At 37.1% G+C, this 19,585-nt stretch overlaps 1 protein-coding gene across 7 annotated transcripts in view; it reads left to right on the plus strand.

Annotated features, from left to right (window-relative positions):
* Positions 1-19,585, plus strand: part of usp34 (ubiquitin specific peptidase 34) — a 186,246-nt gene that overhangs the window by 88,300 nt on the left and 78,361 nt on the right. For all 7 annotated transcript variants that reach the window (XM_052011351.1, XM_052011354.1, XM_052011353.1 and 4 more), the window contains 9 exons: positions 2,224-2,371; positions 3,256-3,356; positions 4,580-4,789; positions 8,659-8,784; positions 10,305-10,427; positions 15,454-15,537; positions 17,052-17,138; positions 19,195-19,395; positions 19,498-19,580. In XM_052011351.1, coding sequence (XP_051867311.1) covers positions 2,224-2,371; positions 3,256-3,356; positions 4,580-4,789; positions 8,659-8,784; positions 10,305-10,427; positions 15,454-15,537; positions 17,052-17,138; positions 19,195-19,395; positions 19,498-19,580 — 1,163 coding nt within the window. The remainder of the gene's footprint in view (positions 1-2,223; positions 2,372-3,255; positions 3,357-4,579; positions 4,790-8,658; positions 8,785-10,304; positions 10,428-15,453; positions 15,538-17,051; positions 17,139-19,194; positions 19,396-19,497; positions 19,581-19,585) is intronic.

The raw sequence follows: 19,585 nt of genomic DNA on the forward strand, positions 1-19,585 counted from the left end.
TTTACAGCAGAGATGTTTAAGTATAAAGACTTGGCTGTTTGCTTCTCTTTTCCCACCTTACCCACTTGTGACAGATTTGCAGACTAAATTCTGACAGACTTGACAAAATACATATCTAAATTGCAAGCTGACCTCAAAAATGAAGTAATTGTGCTGCATTTCCAGATCTGGTAGTTCCTCGACACAGTTCATTTGTATATTTATTTAGTCTTCCTCAATTTTTTGCAGATATTTTGACATTTCCATATTCATTACCTATTTCTATTTTTATTTTATTTGTTAGTTCACCCTTTGCTATTTTATTTAGATCACTGAAATATAGTAGAGGCATAAGGCCTTTGTATGGAATATGGAATCGGTCATCACTACTTCAACAGTTTCTGTGTTGGACCAAACACCATACAGGATAGTGGCCCATCGGCTTGCCTCCTATTTTAATATCTGATTTGTACATTAAGGGGGAATTGAATTCAAAGAATGGGAAAGACTATATTTAAGAGAAATTACTTTTTCTTGTATTTGGAATTGTTGTTCTGTATTAGATTTTGAGTCCTCATTTCCTTTGGCTATTAGTTTTGTACTAGTTGTTTTGTTTAGATTTAGATGGAGAAATACTGTAGAAAGCTGCATTGCAAAAGGATTTTGGGTCCTCATGCATGAAATACAATGCTGGCATAATTGGGAAGGCTAATGGAATGCTGGCTTTTATTTCAAGGGGTTTGGAATAAATAAAAGTAGGAAAGTCATACAACAACAGTACCAAATATTAGTGAGATCATACCTAGAATATTCTGTGCAGTTTTAGTCCACTTATTTAGGGAAAAATATATTATCATTTGAGGCAGTTCAGAGGAAGATCACTTGGATGATCCTGCATATGAAGGGATTTACTTATGAGAAAAGGTTGAACAGGTTGGGTCTGTACCCATTGAAGTTTAGAAAAATCAGAGATAATCTTTTAAAACATTTCAGATTTTGGGGGCTCTTGTCAAGGTGAATGCTGGGAGGATGTTTCCCATCACAGGAGTGGTTAGCATTAGAGGCCATTGTATCAAAATAATGGGACATAATGAGAAAGAATTTCTTCTCTCAAAGGGTTGGAGTCTTTGGAGTTTCTTGACCCCAAAAGCTGTAGAGGCTAAATTCCTTAACATATTCAAAGCTCAATTATTGAATCGAGAGTTCTGAGGATAGGGTTGGAAGGTGGAGGTTTTAACACTGAACACTACTGTCTAATATGGAAATGATCACTATAGGGAATGATGACATAGTGATTAAATTACTTGACTGGTAGTCAAGAGGTGTGGAGTAATGACTTGGTAGCAGGAGTGCACAATCCCAGTGTGACAGCTGGAAGATTTAAAATCCTTTCATTAAATAATCTGGAATTTAATAATTAGCTAACCTGGAAAAATGCTGGGCTGTTGTTTTTTTTTAAAAGTCTACTAATATCTTTTAGTCTGGCATGTATGTGGCCCTTTGTCCAAAGCAATTTGGTTGAATTTTAGCTACCCTCCAAACTGGCTGCACAAGCTATTCAGTTACTCAAGTGCAGTTAGGAACGGGCAGTAAATGCTGGGTTTACCTGCTATGGTAATGCATTAAAAAAATATGATGGTGGCAGATGCCAATATTAAGTAGATTCAGTTCTGGCAATGGTTGTTTGTTCTTAGGCAAATGACAGCTCTGGACAATGGTGGTCATCTGTCATTATTGCTAATTATTCTCGTTCCTTATGGAAGTATCGTCTATTTCTATTTATAGCAATTGATTTAGACATAGTACTGGTAGCAAATGACAATATTAGATTTTTTAAAATATTTTTTGAATAACGATCAACACGTTGAAAATGACCCATGTAAGGCATGGATTTGCTAGCGTAATTTCTGTCTTTCTTTGATTTAAATATTAGTTATTTTACTTTAAAGTGCAGATAATAGTTGTAGCAATTATGAGATGGTTCCAGTCTTTTTTTCGAAAAAAACAATTATTCTTAAGCTACAAATACCATTTTGACTTATTTTTAATTCTTGTGAATGTGCATTAACACAAAGGACTTTACATGTGCAGGTGACGTTTTACTACTATCATTCAGTTGTATGTTTGCCAAATAGGAAGGTGATCTAAATAACTAAATGTAAAATGGTTAATATGTGGGATTGCTTTACAGATTGGATATGCCATTTATTTTGTTTTGTATTTTTCATTTACTTTACTTTGTAGATGACTATTGAAATGTATCCTAGTGATCAAGTTGCAGACTTAAGGGCTGAAGTTACCCACTGGTATGAGAACCTACAAAAGGAACAAATGAGTCAACAAGCTCAGCTTCAAGAATTTGGCCAAAGCAGCCGGCAAGGAGATTTTACTGGTGTGTGTAGTTTATATAATTGAGATTTGTATTATCTTTTCTCTCTCTTTTCTTCACCCTATCACACTATTCCCACCATTCTGACTATCTTACTGGCCCTGCTTCCTGTAAAGAAGCAGCTTTCTTTGAGGTCCAGTTATAATCTTTTGTCAACTTTTGCTTTTCCCCTTCAATATTCTGTATCATCTTTGCCTTCTGCACCAGCACACAGTTTGTGGATCTCTCGCACCTGTAGGTGCCAGGCATCTGTCTTTTTTTGAAAATGCACAGCTATATTTTTCTTAATTAATTTTTGATTCCTGCTTTGTTTGTATTGTTTTGTTTCCATCTGCCTTAAAAAGCACATTGAATCATTTCCCTTACAATTAGGAGCACAGTTAAACAAAAATAGTGGTAGTTTACAGTCTGCATCTTACAATGCAAGCAGTAAAATGTAAAATTTATATTTGTGCTAAAGTGTAAGTTTTCAGTAGCTGTGCTTTAAAACAAAATCTTGGTATTCTATCTTCGTTATTGAACATGTCGATTGTAATGGAGTTTTGGTGAACATTACTTGTATTTGTAGTTTGATCATATTATTAATCCCTAGGCCTGTCTAAATTCTGCAAGTATTGTTGCAGTTTAGAGCTTTCTGAAATAAGTTTAATTTTTCTTATTTGCGGACATAAATGAAATTTGTTTTTTTTTCAGCTGTATCTTTTCACTGCACTACTTGGTACAGGGTGGGAAGTACCATAGAATAGCAAAGATCTTGGTCGGCTCTTCTGCCTTGATTCTTTCCTAACAACTTCCATTTGATTTAATTTATTTGCTGATTTGGTTAAACTATTAATATATCAGAATGTCAAAGTAGTTGACTTAAAATTTCTGTGCTTTTTCTTCAGGAGGCCTTATGGGACCCGTGAGAATGATTTCCTCAGGACATGAACTTACCACAGATTATGATGAGAAAACACTGAATGAACTTGGATTTAAAGATATGCAGGTATTTGAAATGTTCATTTTTCTGTGTTGTTAAATTTAAAAGCAGTGGGATTAAGCATTATTAAGGCACAGGAGGAGGCATTTGGCACCTTCAGTCTATCTTTGTTCCTTGTATGTAGAACAATCCTAAGGGTCCTATTTTTTGCTCTTTCCCTATAGCCCTGCATATTGTCTCTCATGTGATTAGTTTCCTTTTGAAAGCCCTGACATACTCTTTGCTGCGGGGCTGCAGGATCTTCTGCCAACTGGTAACTTGGTTTGTGGCCACATTTCCAACTTGCAAGCAGTCCAGGTTACGAACAGCTCACAGGAGTGGAAGCCTGCTGAAACCTGCGGAGATTCTGTATTTTTTATGTGTTGTGTTCTCTCTCAAAATACCTACCACCTTCAAGGATTTATGGACAGCGTACCAGGTCCTTCTGTTCCTGCAGCGTCATTTAGTCTATATTGGTTTTTCATTGTTTTTTCTGTCTGCACTTTTGTACATTCAACAACATCTACCCTTTTTACCAATCTGTGACGTCTTGCAGTCTCTTACTCTCCTTCTCGCAATCTGCACACTTCCAAGTTTGTATCATCACATATTTGGAATTTTTTTCTTGCAAACCATGTCGAAGTCATTAAGGCAGTGATATCACCATCCATTCTGAAAAACAATCATTTATCACTACACTTTGCTTTTTGCTTTTGAGCCAAGTTCCTATCCATGCCAGAAGTGAACCTTTATAAACCTTTTGTTCTGACTTTATCAAATGCTTCCTGGTAATCCACCTGAAGTGAATCTGTTTAAAAAAAAGTTCAGTCAGGTTAGTCAAACCTATTTGCCTTTAAGAAAAACATGTTGACTGACTGTTATCAGCTCAAAATTTTCCTACTTTTTTTCTTTCTTGATTTGTGTTTCTAAGAAGCTTCTTTCTGACAGATTAATTGCCCTGTAGCTGCCTCTCAAACTCCTTTCTGTCTTATTCTGCTTTTCACTTTCCTCTCCATTCAGCTTATTATATTCAGCCTGGTACTCACCAGAATTATTCAGCTGATGTGTATCATTCTCCCACTTTTCTGTTTTATCTTCTTCTCCATGTCCTTTGTCATTGAAATACAACATGGAATGCATAGTTCCTCAAAATCCTTTCTAAAGTAGATCCGGAGAAGAGCAGTCTGCTTTTAGTCAATAAATCACCCTATAGGATTTTTCAACAGTATCTAACTTTATTTTTTTTACAGATGGTATTTGTATCACTTGGAGCTCCACGTAGGGAGCGCAAAGGAGATGGCATTCAGTTGCCTGCATCTTGTCTTCCTCCACCCCAAAAGGAAAATATTCCAATGCTTTTGCTCCTACAAGAACCACATCTTACTACCTTGTTTGACTTGCTTGAGATGCTGGCATCATTTAAACCACCTTCAGTTGACCAAACTATGGAAGATAGTGAGGTAAGGTTTTTGAATGTATTAAATGTTTTGGTCTATGATTGAAAAGCAGCATGGTTAGACGTATGTGGCTAGGTAATTTGACCATGAATTTTTCTCTCAACTAAACTATTTAAAAGAGTTTTTTCTTTTTGTTTTCATTGTATAGATCCAGGGGTAGCTTTTAATTTGGATATCTATTGACAAGCGCTAGTTCCAGAACATATTAGTTTAAAGCTGCACTTTGCATTATAATAGCAATGTATTGCATGCTTATCATAAATAATGCATGAAATGGTTTTATTTGTCAAAGCTTGCCTTAATGGATGCATTGTCATTCACAGGAAGCCATTCTTATCATTCCCACTTCATCTCATTGCATCCTCATTTCACCACATCCCACTACCTCAGTCATTAAATCAAGCTGCAATGCTCCTTGCTCTTCCCTTCTGCCCATACCAATCTACCCTAGCTGGTGTGGAATTCCCTCCCTAAATTTAAGATCTAAATGGAATGTGGATATTAGATTCTGTAACACATAGTAAGCTTGTCATTTCTGTAGCAAGGACATCAGATGTTTATATATATAGGTAAAGATGTTGGCATAATGACTCTTTTTGATTTGGTTAGTTTGATGGGGAGGAGGAACTGTTGTTACTGAACAAACAAATCCACTCAAGCTGAATAGTCGATATTTAAATTAATCTCTTTCAGATATTACTTGGCAAATCCATCAGTTTGTTATTAAATAGATTTATGGTACAGTAGGCAATATGCTGGTGAAAATGCTGATTACATTAGTGGAATTCAATAGTAAAAAGCAATACTGTCAAAAATTAATCTCTATTAACTCTGACAGAATGCTGCAGTAAAATCTCAAGTAATGAAAACAAGTTTTTATTTTTAAAAATAATCCAAGTTTTGATCATTTGTGCATAATATTTGCACAAGTCCAGCTGTTTAGATGATGGAAATACTGAAGTTTTATTGCTATGCTTTATGGTGTCACTTGAAGCTTTTGTTTCCTTATTCTTCACAGATCCTATGCTTTTTACATTTTGCAACAAAAACTAGGGAAATCTGAGTATTTTATTTTAAAATAGTCGGAAATTATGAAGAAGCTAGCTTCCCCTATTTGCTTACAGAAACTTATTCTCCATATGGAATCATTTGAGAATTGATCTTCAGGAGTTTAATCAGAATTTAAGAGAGAGATTTTGGTTGTTCCTCAAATTATGGAAATAAATTGCCCATTGGATTCTTGTTGCTGGAAGCATGTGAATTGGCTTTGTATTGAATAATTTGTACCATTGTATCTAATTGAGGATAATTGATCAAATTGATTTCGGTGATTTATCGTATTACTTTCGAGCATATTTGCAACTTGATTCAGATTTTGACTGAACAGATAAATCCTTATATAGATTATTATAGCATACATTTGATAAAAGACTTTTGGCAAACAGCTATGCCAAATGTTTCAAAAACATTTTAATTCCTTTGTCAGTGTATTTCAAAGTTTTTCAAGTATGGTAATATTATCTACAATTCCAGTTTTAAATAAACCCAATTATATCATTTTGGCTTATTTGTTTGTTGTCATTTGTTCTATCCAGGACAGGTGGGGATATATGGACATTTGAGATATTGAATCTGAATTCAGCCTGCTTAGAAAAAATGCCTTCATTTCATGAAATGCAACAAGCTGTTAGTCAAATGCTGCAAATTGAAGCAATGATGTAGTATATAAAAATAAGGCTTGTATTTTCATATCATCTTATGTCATACAAATGTAAACAGCTTTTATTTACAACTTGGAAAAATCAGAGAGCGGAGGAACTAGTTAATTTGTTCTGGTCGAGTGGTTATGTGATTTGTGTTGGCCAAAGCACAAAGAAAAATCCTTATATATACGGTAATGTTATTTATCAGAGCAAGCAAACAGGACCTTCACTTAACATCTCAGTGAAAGGATTGCAGTTCCAGCATTGGAGCACCCCTCATTACTGCACATAGGCACATAAACTAAAATTGTGCGCGGATGTTCTTGTCCTTCTGAGAACTTATTTAGACTTGCCTTTAATCTTGTCGTGCTAATAGAAGGGAAGACCTCCATGAGCTGTGCTAACTTTAACTTCTAGAAGGTTTACTTGTCTTAGGAGATATGACCAGTTGCTATTGGTTTATTGTCACTTGTACTGAGATACAGTGAAAAACTTGTCTTGCATACTGATCGTACAGGTCAATTCATTACACAGTGCAGTTACATTGAGTTCGTACAGAGTGCATTGGGGTAGTACAGGTAAAAACAATAACAGTACAGAGTAAGGTGTCACAGCTACAGAGAAAGTGCAGTGCAGGTAGACAATAAGGTGCAAGGTCACAAGGTAGATTGTGAGGTCAGAGTCCGTCTCATTGTATCAGGGAACCGTTCAAGAGTCTTGTCACAGTGGGATAGAAGCTGTCCGTATGGTATGTGCTCTCAGGCTTCTGTATCTTCTACCTGATGGAAGAGGAGAGAAGAGAGAATGACCCAGGTGGGTGGGGTCTTTGATTATGCTGGCTGCTTTGCCAAGGCAGCAAGAGGTAAAGACGGAGTCCAAGGAGAGGAGGCTGGTTTCCGTGATGTGCTGGGCTGTGTCCACAACTCTCTGCAGTTTCTTGCGGTCCTGGGCAGACCAGTTGCCGTACCAAGCTGTGATGCATCCAGATAGGATGCTTTCTATAGTGCATTGATAAAAATTTAAAGTACTTTTTCTTCCCCTGCTCTCTAAAAATGCCCTCATCATTTAGATGAAACAATTACATACAGCATTCAGAATAGGGACATTCTGAAAGTTTTTTATGTGATACTTAATTGCTTTTTTAAAGTGCAATAATTACTACGTAGACAGATGCAGCAACCAATATGTGCAAAGCCAAATCCCATATACAGGAAATTACCAGTTTATAGTTTATTTGTTATGAGTAACTGGTGATAAGTAACACACTAAACTTGCATTCAGAATCTAAATGATTAAACCAATTTGTACCAGCCCATAAAAAGTCAAACTTTAATGAAATTGCATGAAAATTTTGTTGTCTAATGGCCATCTCAAAGCATTATCCGAGCTAATTAACCCACAATAGTATGTGCTGTTGATAGGCTATCTCCAAAAAATGGTCAACATTAGAAGTTCTCAGCATAGATCAGTTGCTTGCTATGCATCAGATACTTACTGATGGATGTGCAACAAATCTCTCCTAACATTCTAATTTTCTACTCAATGGCTAATTACATTATTCCAATTGCAGACCCTATATTGGAGATAGTTACAATTCCTATGGTAACAGAATCTGGATCAAAGTAGCCCAATCCACCACATGACTTGGCTATGTCTATGAGAAATAGAAAGAATAGTGTGAATTAAATCGTCCATAACATACAGATTAAGTTTCTGGGAGGAAAAATGACAAAGCTATGTTATTGGCTGAAGGTTTTTGACATACACCATGAAATGTTTTACTTTGTTATAGTTAGAAGCACAAAATGTTATATTTCATTGCTGAGGAATGTTTCCATTTCACTTGAACAATTTTAAAGTTGATTGAATGTTTTGTTTTTTCAATATGACAAGGAAATAAGAGGATCATCCTGAACCATAGAAATTACTGGGCTGAGAAAGAATAAATAAGCTCTTTTGTTAGATTGGGCATAGAAGTGTATAGCTTTATGAATATTTTCCCCATTGCCCATCAATTAGGATTTATGAAAGATTTTAGAATTGATGACAGCTATGGGAATGGGCACCTAATTTTCAAGTAAGCTTATGGATTTGGATTTTTAGATCCTTTGTTTTTCTCCTGACTGTTGCATTTACAATATGAACTTTTACTTACAATGCTATATGCAGACTGTACGCTGTGAAGAATTGCATCTTCATGCAGAAAACCTGTCGAGACGTGTTTGGGAATTGTTAATGCTTCTTCCTACCTGTCCAAACATGCTACAAGCTTTTCAAAATATCTCTGATGAACAGGTGAGGCAGACTTTGCACATTTCCTCTTACTCTGAAACTGTACAATGAATTATATAAGGCTGCTGCAGGATTAAGGGTTCAGGATATCAAGATTGTAGTAAAAAGGAACTATATTATCATAGATTTATTAAAGAGCCAGGTTTAGTTACCAGTTGAATAGTGCAGGGGCATTTATCAAATAACAATCATAATATGATGCTGCACTTCAATGAAACATTTAAAAGAAAAATACACCACACAACTGCTAAGGTCATAGATTTAGGCGAGGCCAACTGAAACTTGATGAGTTAGAGATTCTCTGTGATTAACAGGATGAATCTGTTGATGGGTAAAATAACAGGTGATTAGTGAGAGGATGTTCAAAAAATAATTTGTGGTGCTGACCATTCTCCCCCATGGTGGAACAGCTGTACTTGACAAACCACTGCTCATGCTTAATCAGCTGTTAATTTTAAATCAAGAATGGTTAACAAAAATCAATCAAAGCTTTAAAGGATTGGGATAATATTTAATGGGGCTAGGTTATGGATTGGTCTCAAGGGCTAACTTGCTACCCTTGTTACTGTATTTGTTGAATTATTAGCTTCAAATTTTCATAGAAAGATTTTTTTCTTCGTTCATGGTTTTAATGCTTCAACATTTAATCATTGTGAATATGATGGCATTGTTACATTGAGCTGCAAAGAATGCACTGTGACAAAAGCAGGCCATTCAGCTTATTTTGTTCATGTAAATGTTAATGTTCCACATGAAACACAGGCATTTTGGATTACAATTTTGATGCCAGACCTGATAATGAAGAGGCTATTTCATAGCCAGCCTTTCTTGTACCTGTTTATCAATTTTGATTTCATCCATTATTGCTGATACCTTTTTGTGAGGTTTAGGAAGGATGGGGGATGGAGTTGCTGCAGACCTCAGCAGTGCATTGAGGGGAAAGATAGATGCTTCTGAAATGTTTTCCCCTTTTGTCTGATCTTTCAAAGGCATTAAATATAGCGGTTCTTCCTGAAATAATAATTCTTTTGGGGAATATATTGTATGTATGCATTCATTAGAAACCCAATTGATTCACTAGTGTCCTTCAGAAAATGAAATTTGTCATCTGTCCACAGTGTGGTTTATAAATCACTTCAGTCCCACACCAATGCGTGTAACTGTAACTGCCACTTTGAAGTGACCAAATTGTTATTTTTAGCAAGTTTGACGTGTGAGTTAAATTTGATGGATAGTTTGGCTGCAATCTAAGTATTGAAGCTGTTCTAAAAATCTGATGAATTTATTTAGCTAATGAAAAGCAAAGTAGTTTTTTTCATCCTGGAGTTAAGGATGGAGTTAGATTGTACTGATTTGAATAAATGAAAATGATGTCTGCATTATGCTTTGCCAGCCTATCTCTAAAAGACAAATGTAGGTTAAGTATAACTGACTGGATGCAGTTTGCTAAATTTTTTGCCATTCATTCATGATTGTAAATGTTATTGTTGCAACTAGCATCCTTCTGATGTCTTTTCTTGAAGGGTAATGATGGACATTGTTGGAAAGATCTGCTTCGAATAAAGAGTCCTCATAAGCTCCTGTATGCGCTCGAAATTATTGAGGCCTTGGGGAAACCTAATAGGAGAATAAGAAGAGCATCAACGGTAATTGGTGTTTGTTTATTTTGTATATATCTGATTGGCTTGATTTTGCAGTTGGGGATGAGATGATGTGACTTTCTACTGTCCTCAGAACAAGCTGTCCACAAAGATTTGGACAGGAACTCTTTTTTTGCACAACTGCTTTTCAGCACAGTTTATTATGATTTCTAGTGACCATCAACCATGATTTCATCAGCCTGGCTGTACATAAAATTATATATGGAACTTGGAAGTAATTTTAATTAACCCATTAAATATTAAACCACATGCTGACTAAAGAGAAAACACACACACACACACACACACACACACACACACACACACACACACACACACACACACCCCCCCCCCCCCAATTCCTTTACTGCAACCTTACAACCCCTCCCACCCACAAATCACACTCCACAATGTTTTCCTTATTTCATTCTCTCTAAAATGTAATAACCCCTTCTGTATCTTTTTTATCGTTTTAAAATACTTTGTATTTTGAAATTTTCTGGCAAGTAAGTTGCAATACATGCCTAGACAAAAACTAAGTGGAAGTGCTAGCAGTTCAATTCTGAACTGCTGGCATTCTGAACATAAGTAATAGCAACTTGCTGGTGCTCTTTGCCAGCAGTTTCTCAAAAGAATTGGAGCACAATACAAACTTGTATAATCCAGATAGTGTAAAGTCCCTATCTCCCTCTGAGATTACAGGATACTCCTCCCTTGAGTCCATACCTAACACTGTCAGTAAACTTGCTGACAAGAACCATGGAGTTACTGATTGACAAACAGACCTCTGCTTTGCAGTGTCACGAACCAGCAACAAAAGAAACACACTGAGCATGATTCAGTGTTAAAAACTATTTTATTAATTACTACTTATGATAATACGTAAAATAAAAGTAAAAATGTTAGTATGTTAGAATTCAAAAATGTTAAACCTCGAACGTTAACCCCAAAACTAAACTCTTCGTGTGTGTGTGTGAGACAAAGTCCAAAACTCCCAGTTCCGGAATGGTTCTTAAAGTTCAGTTCCGCAAGCCATAAGGTGAAACATGAGCAAGGGCTTCTTCAAACACCACCGTTGTCTGAAGATAAGACGTAGATGTAGAGAACATAGAGAGAGTAAATACGAAATCCAAATGTTCCACGATGGAACCCCAGCGACACTTCAGTGTTTACTCGGTAGTGACTTCCTCACCCCGAAAAGCATCCGAATTGTGGTCGTCCACACACAAATACCTGTTTCCTTTTACAGGTCAGCAACAAAGTGAACTCCACCGGATTACTTCCAACTTCCATACATGGATTTCAGTGGCAAACACAGTTATTGTTTCTCATCCATCGATAGAGAAAACAAGCAGGCTGGTGTCTCTCTCCCTTTTCTCTCTCTCTCTCTCTCTCTCTCTCTCTCTCTCCTTCTTCTTCTTCTTCTAACTTCTTCAACAATGTCATTACGTCCTTTATCTTCTATTGACGTAAGCACACCCCACACACACATACACACACACACACTATCTTAAAGGGACTTTCACTGAGTCCGTAACAGCAGAGATTGAACACCGATTCATCGATACCTTCATCAACCACCCCAGTCTATGACCTCATTGCCAAACATTAAAGCTTTATTTTCTACGCTATTACTAGAATTGTTTTTACTGCAGTTTGCAATATCATTGCTGCAATCCCACACACTCTAATTCCATCCCACCCTCCCAAGATCCACAAATAGGACTGTCCTGGTACAGCTATAGTTTGAGCTTTTGAATTGACTCCTGGGATATGGGAGACAAGTGACATATTTATTGCAAAGATGGGAGAAAATTGCAGTATAGAAATTGGGGTCTTGAATGGTACTGAGCATCCTAAATTCCCATTCTGAAAGTACCCCTCCTCCTTGCAATAAAGGTTAATATACAGTTTGCCTTCCTGGTAGCATGCAGGTGTGGCAAGCAAACTTTTAGTAATTTGTATGGAATGTCATTCATCTCCCTTTATTTATGAGGTACACGCCATTTAAATATATTCTGCTTTACTACTCTTTTTGTCAAAGTGGGTAATTAAGGACTTTTTCACATTGTACTTCATCCACCCTATCCTTGCCAGTCACTTAACAATAGAACTTGCTTTTTTTCCAGTTGTATTCTAGTCCCCACCATCACATTTTTCTGGAATATGCTCTTGCCCTGAACTTGAGAATATCATGAACTTTGCTTCAATTTTTTTTACCCCTTTGTCTTTATTTGTCCTATTCTTGGTTCTTCCCTGCTTTGACTTCTCTGTTTCCATTTTTAGATTAAACAAACACACTACTATACATTCTGACTCCCCAGATGCTTTGATTCTTTACACAGCAATCTGTTCTATCCCTACCTTTCACACTGGGGTACCCAATATTACCTTGGCTAACCATCCCCCTTTCATGGTGGTTCACTGCACAATAATAGTGTTTGTCTCATTTCTGCACTTTCCTGTTCGCCCTTTTACAAGTAATGCAGATACATATTTTCAGATCCTACCACGGCAACCGTGGCATTTAGATTCTGATTAACAATTATATGAAATTTTCTAAAATACTAGGTAATGATGAAGCTACTGAACTATCACATAAAACCATCTAGTGTAAACTAATGATCTTCAGGAAGAGAAAACTACCATTCTTACCTGGTCTGGTCTAAATTTCCTCCACATTGAACTCTTAACTGCCTTATGAAATGGCCAGGCAAACTACTCAGTTGCATGGTTACTGTTAGATTTACGTTTGGACATTAGCATTTCAAGAAGGTTATTAATATTTATGAAAACCACTATGTTACCTGCTTTTCTTTTGGACTCCAGTATTTCAAGATGACGGCTCAGCACCATCTTCTCCAGGGCAACTGGAGATGGGAATAAATGCAATGATGCCTGAATCATGAAAAAATTAATACATAGGCAAAAAATCCTCCATTATCATAGGGAATAAATGCAATGATGCCTGAATCATGAAAAAATTAATACATAGGCAAAAAATCCTCCATTATCTCAGGATTCCTTTCCTCCTCCTCATGTCATCAATATTCACATTCACCTAATCATCTGTTTTACCTTTTCTATCATCTCCAGCCTTAAGCACGTATTGCAGTGTTTTGACGTGACCATTCCTTCTCTGACACTTATGTCTACTTTCCTGTTATCCTCTGTCCCTTTTCCACAACACCTTCACATTCAAGCATAGGAGATGAAACACCCAGCTATTTACCTCTTGCATTCCACCTGTTCAAACTCCAAGGCAACTTCCTGGTGAAGCAGTGATTTACTTAAGTACCTTAATAAGCATATGGTGTACCTTCCTTTGCAGTAGGGGGACCAAAAGAATAATATAATATGATCACATCTCTCTTCAGTCCACAGATCCAATCCTATGCTGTTTATTTGGCACTTTATTCCTCCATCCCAGCCCCATTGTGATCTGCTTGTTCTTGTGTATCTACCTTGAGAAATACCACATCTTATTTGAATCAGGAACATTACAACAGTCTTGGTAAATTGGTTTATTATTGTCACATGTACCGAGGTACAGCAAAAAAAACTTGCCTTGCATACAGTTCATGCAGATCAATTCATTACAACAGTGCATTGAGGTAGTACAAGGTAAAACAATAACAGAATGAAGTGTTACAGTTACAGAGAAAGTGCACTACAGGTAGATGATAAGGTGCAAGGCCATAATGAGGTAGATTGTGAGGTCAAGAGTCCATTTTATCATACTAGGGAACTGTTCAATAGTCTTCTTACAGCGGGATAGAAGCTGTCCTTGAGCCTGGTGGTACGTGTTTTCAGGCTTTTGTATCTTCTGCCCGATGGAAGGGGGAGAAGAGAGAATGTCAGGGGTGGGTAGGGTCTTTGATTATGTTGGCTGCTCTATTGAGGCAGTAAGAAGTGTAGACAGAGTCCAGGAAGGGGAGGCTGGTTTCCGTGGTGTGCTGAGCTTGTCCGCAACTCCCTGCAGTTTCTTGCAGTCACAGGCAGAGCAATTGGCATACCAAGTTGTAATCCATCCAGATAGGATGCTTTCTATGGTGCACCAATAAAAATTGGTGAGGATCAAAGGGGACAAGTCAAATTTCTTTAGTCTCCTGAGGAAGTAGAGATGCTGGTGAACTTTGTTGGCTGTGGCCAATCTATGTCATTGGACCAGGACAGGCTATTGGTGATGTTCACTCCTAGGAACTTGAAGTTTTCAACCCTTTTGACCTCAGCACCGTTGATGTGACCAGGAGCATGTGCACCGCCCCCCCTTCCTGAAATCAATGACCAGCTCTTTTGATTTGCTGATATTGAGGGAAAGGTTGTTGCCACGACACCATGTCACTAGGCTCTCTACCTCCTTCCTTTATTCCGACGCATCATTATTTGAGATACAGCCCACTATGCTGGTATTATCTGCAAACTTGTGGATGGAGTTAGAACAGAATCTGGCCTTGCAAAATCATGATCTGGACTCAAAATCATGTTCAACTAATTCAGGTCCAAATGAATGGTCATATTTTTCTTCATCACTGGACTCATGTAATCACTTCTGCTTTCCAGTCTTTCACATACCTTCCCCTTTTTTTAATTTCCTCATTTTTCCCTTTGTTTTTTTCCTCTACATGTGCTCAAAATGTTCTATACTATGTTCTGGTTCAGAATCATTGGCCTGAAATGTTAATTCCATTTCCCTCTCTCTGTTGAACTACCTGGCCAGTTGTGTATTTGCAACATGTTCTGTTTATACTTCGAAGTACTATTCTATTTAATACACTTCCTTCAATATTAGATGTTTCTGCCATACGCTTTCACACCACCGCAATTTTAAAAGGAGTATAAGTGGAAAACATTTTGCATCACAAATGCTTTACACATCTTTTTGTTTCACAGATTGCCTTCACCTCCAGTTTAGCTAGTAAAATGTCATTTCACATCATACTTATTGTTCAGTTAAAAACAGCATTAAAATGGTATTTAGGTGGTTGCCTTGTGATTACTGCATTTGATTTTTAATGCAACTTTATTCCAGGGTAGCTACAGTGATCTTTATCCTGATTCGGATGATTCAAGCGAAGATCAGATAGAGAACAGTAAAAATTCTTGGAGTTGCAAGGTCCGTTTAATATTTTCTTAATATGGATTAAGTATTGAAGTCTTTATCAGATAATGACTTAGGAAATGGGACAGTACTTAACTCTTAAATCCAGTTACATAACGGCTGAGCTGGCCCTGTTTGAAAGCCTTAATAACAGTATAAATGTTGTGGAATTTATAATAAGGAGTCACTCCCAGCTAAATGTTTGTACTTTGAGGTTTGGGAGGGATGGGGAATGAGTTCCTGCAAGCCATAGTGGTGATTCAAAGTGAAAAAGAAATTGTTTTCCCCTTTTGTGTTATCTTTCAAAGGCACTAAATATTGCAGTTCTTCTTGAAGTTTCAAGTGTCTTGAAATTTGATGTCCTCTTGATTAAATTGCCTCCTTGCGTTACTGATGATCATATTGGGCACAAATGAGCTGTTCTATGCTGCAGGGTCATGTCCTGATGTAATTTACTTTTAAACAATATCAAGCACTAAACGAGTACTTGTTGGAATTGCAATGAGAGGAATTTTAATGATTCATACCTTTTTTAGTCCCTGTTACAACCACAAAGATTCTAGTGACAAAAATTTTGACAAAATTGACTGAAATGAATATTTGACTATTATAAACCAGAAATATAAACTTAATCTTCAGATAATAAGAGAAAAAATCTACCATATGCATGAAATTTGTTAGTTCACATCAACTGACGAAATTTATAGAAAAGCTGATAAGCAGGAACTTTTCAATACAAATTCTTCCCTCCCCAAACACCAAATTTTGTGGCTAAAAAGGAGTTGTGCATTGATAGCTGGCAATGTAAGGCAACATATGGATAACAGGAAAAAGGAACATATTGGCTGGATTGCCAAAGAAAACATTGCATTTAACAGTTAAGTTAGGTATGGAGCTGGGTGGGTGGGAGCTGTGGGGGAGGGTTATTTTAGATTATTTGCCAAGAACTCCAAAAGCAATTTCTGACAACTCTCAACTTAGTGACTAAAATGGGTCATTCTAGCCATCTACTTACCTTTATGCTAAAGAGGGTGCAGGAAAGATTCATGAGGATTTTGCTAGGACTGAAGGGCTTGAGTTATAAGGAGAGACTGAATAGACTGGGACTGTTTTCCCTGGAGCGAAGGAGGCTAAGGGGTGACCTTACAAAATCATGAGGGGCATAGATAAGGTGAATGGTCACAGTCTTTTTCCCAGGGTAGTGGAATCTAGAAGGGCAGGTTTTTCACACAACTAGATGGAAATAGTTTAAGGTGAGAGGGGAAGATTTAAAGGGACCCAAGGGGCAGGATTTTCACACGAAGGGTGGTGGGTATATGGAACGACTATGAGAGGAAGTAGTAAAGGCAGATATAATTACAGCATTTAAAAGACATTTGGACAGGTTCATGGATAGGAAAGGTTTAGAGGGATATTGGCCAAATATGGGCAAATGGGACTAACTCAGCAAGACACCTTGGTTAGCATGGATTAGTTGGGCTGAAGAGCCTGTTTCCATGCTGTATAACTCTATGACTCTTATGTTTCAGTTTGTTGCTGCTGGGGGACTTCAGCAATTACTGGAAATTTTTCTATCAGGGATTTTGGAACCGAAGGAGCAAGAATCATGGACTGTGGTAAGGGCTAGTTCCATATTTGATGTGTTGAAGTGATTACACATTTTTATAAATATTTTATAATATCATTTTTTTAGCTGCTATTAAGGGAACAAAATAAAAAAGTGAAAATAAATTGTAAAAGTTACCATATGCTCACACTTTTAGAAATTGTACTGCTATATTATCTGCTATATTTTTGTCATGTTTTAATGGAGGTTACCAATTCTGAAATTATTCTCCATATTTTTCATTTATTGTGGGTGAGAAAGGAGAATATCTCCATTTGATTGAGCTTTTATGATTACATCTTTTTAAATAGAGTCACACTAACATCATTTTTAATCCTGATAATTGTTAGATGATGCTTTTGGGGAGGGGGGGGTGGGGTGGGGAGAGAGGGGTCAAGTAAGGGTAGGGCATATTCAGTGAATGGTAGGACCTTGGGGACTATTGAGAAACAAAGGGACTTGGTGTGTCAGTTCACAGTTCCCTGAAGTGATAACACAGGTGGTGAACAAGGCATACAGGATGCTTGGCTTTATTACCTGGGGCACAGATTATAAGAGCAGGGATGTCTTGCTACAACATTATTATACATTGATTAGGCCAAGCTGAAATACTATGTGCAGTTCTGGTTAAACACTATAGGAAAGATGTGATCGCACTGGAAGGGGTGCAGAGGAGATTCACCAGGATATTGCCTGGGTTGGAATGTTTCATTTATGAAGAGAGACTGGTCAGGATGGCTTTATGTTCCTTGGGGCTGAGGGGGGACCAGATGGAGGTGTACAAAATTATCAGAGACATAGATAGGATGGATAATAAGAAACTTTAACCCATGGCAAAGCTTTATGGACAGAGGGCTCTGTTTTAAGGTGAGGAATAACAGGATCAGAGGGGATTTGAGGAAGAACTTTTTCCCTGACGTTGGTCACAATCTGCTACACACTGCCTGAGAAGGTAGTGGAGGCAGGTATTCTTGCAGGCCTTAAGGAGCATCTGGACACAGCACTTGAATTGCCAAGGCATAATAGGCTGCCAACCAGGTATTGGTAAATAACATAAGTGTAGATGGAGATTTGACTTTGGCATGTACATGGTGGGCTGAAGGGCTTGTTATGGTGCCGTATGACTCTATGACTAAATTTGTTACTATAGCATAGGTTTGATCTTGCCAGTCTATAAATACCTTTGCCTTAAAGCTTTTGGTTCAATTTAAATCTATTGATGATATTACTGTTTCTTTTTTTTTTGTGTGAAAGCTATCTTTTAAAATCAGAATAAATTTACCAAAGTAATTTTCTAGCAATTGTCACTAAAATTTCCCCGTATGCCACAAGGATATTATTCCCTAGCAATCATATCCTTGTGGCACATTGGGTAATTTTAGTAATTTGACTGCTCCCTGAGCGATATTTCCATTCAAATCATCCCTTGCCTCTTATAAAAGAGAAACACAATTTTGTTACTGTGGCTGTATTTAAATTCAAGCACGGTGTTCTAACCCTTTGATTTTGAGACTGTTAGTAATCTTGTCAATATTTTTTATCACTGCTTTATCGCACCTGTTGAAATATTAATAATTATTTGAAAGATCAGACATGATTATATTGAATGGCAGAGAGCAGGCTTGAGGGGTTGGATTACCTACTCGTGCTCCTTGTTCCTGTGTTAAAGATAAGATTATGCCAAAGCAAATACATGAACATGGTGATATTGTAAATGAAGCAGTCTGGTTAGAAGCAAGATGAGTTGTAAAGCTCACAATCACATTTCCCCATAATCTGGACTTGGGACCAGTATTAAATGTATATTATTTAGGTTATAAGCCAGAATTTTTTGAACTTCTTTGTGTAAACTTAAACATTGTGAAAGATTTTGCTTTTATATGAGTGTTTCAGAAAATCCCAGTCAGCTATAATATTCATTTTGTACAGCTAATGATTCAGTACCTCACTTTTTACCTTAGGGTTTACTCATTGTCTTTATATTGTATAATTTGTATTAAGAAGTTGACAACTATTTTGACAGCATTTAAAAATCACTTTTGACTTGTTACCATCCTTGCTCCTAGTGGCAGCTGGACTGCCTTGCCTGTCTGCTGAAGCTAATGTGCCAGTTTGCAGTTGATCCAGGTGACTTAGATCTGGCTTATCATGACATCTATGCCTGGTCTGGTGTGTCAGACAGCCATAGAAAAAGGACTTGGCCTGGGAAATCAAGGAAAGGAGCTGGTGATCACGGGAAAGGACTACACATACCTCGTTTAACGGAGGTTAGTGCCTTTGAGTTATTTTGCTGTTATCAAGATTCTTCCGGTCTGTTTGTACAGGTCTTTGTATCATATAAAATCTAACCAAGTTTATTTCTGTTTTAGATATTTCTCAGCCTGGTACATGGATCTGGTTTGATCTATCGGCTAATGTCTGTTGCTTACACCTATAACAACTTGGCTCATAGGTAAA

Source organism: Pristis pectinata, chromosome 3 (genome assembly GCF_009764475.1).
Source record: "Pristis pectinata isolate sPriPec2 chromosome 3, sPriPec2.1.pri, whole genome shotgun sequence".
Taxonomy (NCBI): Eukaryota; Metazoa; Chordata; class Chondrichthyes; order Rhinopristiformes; family Pristidae; genus Pristis; species Pristis pectinata.